Source organism: Lottia gigantea (genome assembly GCF_000327385.1).
Source record: "Lottia gigantea unplaced genomic scaffold LOTGIsca_1, whole genome shotgun sequence".
NCBI classification, from domain to species: domain Eukaryota; kingdom Metazoa; phylum Mollusca; class Gastropoda; family Lottiidae; genus Lottia; species Lottia gigantea.
This window is the reverse complement of record NW_008706746.1, coordinates 1,226,790-1,227,702: the sequence shown is the minus strand read 5'-3', so window position 1 is coordinate 1,227,702 and position 913 is coordinate 1,226,790. Positions and strand designations below refer to the sequence as shown.

The window sequence follows — 913 nt, the reverse complement described above, 5'->3', positions numbered from 1 at the left end:
TTTATTTTTTGACCATTTTTCAAACTAGGATATAAAATATGCTGTGTGTGCTTGATATAATTCTTCAGTTGTCTAACACAATTGCAGTGCATGGTTCGATTTAAGGATGAATCCCGCTACCATCAGGACGTATCTTGTCGGGGGTGTAGCTCAAATGGTAGAGCGCTCGCTTAGCATGCGAGAGGTACCGGGATCGATATCCGGCATCTCCAAGCTTAATTTTTTTTCTTAATGCTGCACACTTGCTGCTACTCTGGAGGAGAAAATACCGCTCGCCCTTTTTCTAAACAATTTAATTTACTATCTCCTGTTTAAGAAATAAGAAAGAGAAGAAGCAAATAAGTAAGAAAATGTACCGATGAGTGAGGAAAGGTGGCAAGGAATATGATGGCCAGGCTGGTAGATTTGTTACCTGCCCACAGCTGAGCCCTAACCCTAACCCAAACCCCCAGATTTGCAAGATGCGGCCTATACGGTAGTCAGGCCACAACGGTTCTATGGTGTAATGGTTAGCACTCTGGACTTTGAATCCAGCGATCCGAGTTCGAGTCTCGGTAGAACCTTACTGTTTTTATTTTTAAAGGTTTGGACAGTCTGATTCGTCGTGTTTCTTGCCTACAGGTTCATCAATTCAGCAGCATTTCGTCTACTTGGGGTGGAATTTTCCCAGCTCCAGTGTCTCTTGGCTGTCTCCGTAGCGCAGCGGATAGCGCGCTGGACTTCTAATCCAGAGGTCGCGGGTTCGAATCCCGCCGGAGATGAAATTCAGAGAATATCTCTGTAATATTTTTAGTATAATTTCATCTAAAACTGCTGTGCACATAACTACTTAGATACCCCAATGTTTTCTTCGTAGGTAAAACAAAACAGATCTCTGGCTCCTATGGGGCTCGAACCCATGACATCCGCGTTA

The 913-nt window shown here is 43.8% G+C and overlaps 1 protein-coding gene across 1 annotated transcript in view; it reads left to right on the top strand.

The window, feature by feature from the left end:
• LOTGIDRAFT_151937 (hypothetical protein) overlaps positions 1-784 on the top strand; it is a gene marked incomplete at both ends in the record, with an annotated part of 3,996 nt that extends 3,212 nt beyond the window's left edge. Inside the window, one exon of the mRNA XM_009045433.1 lies at positions 622-784. Coding sequence (XP_009043681.1) covers positions 622-784 — 163 coding nt within the window. The remainder of the gene's footprint in view (positions 1-621) is intronic.
• Between the last annotated feature and the right edge of the window lie 129 nt (positions 785-913).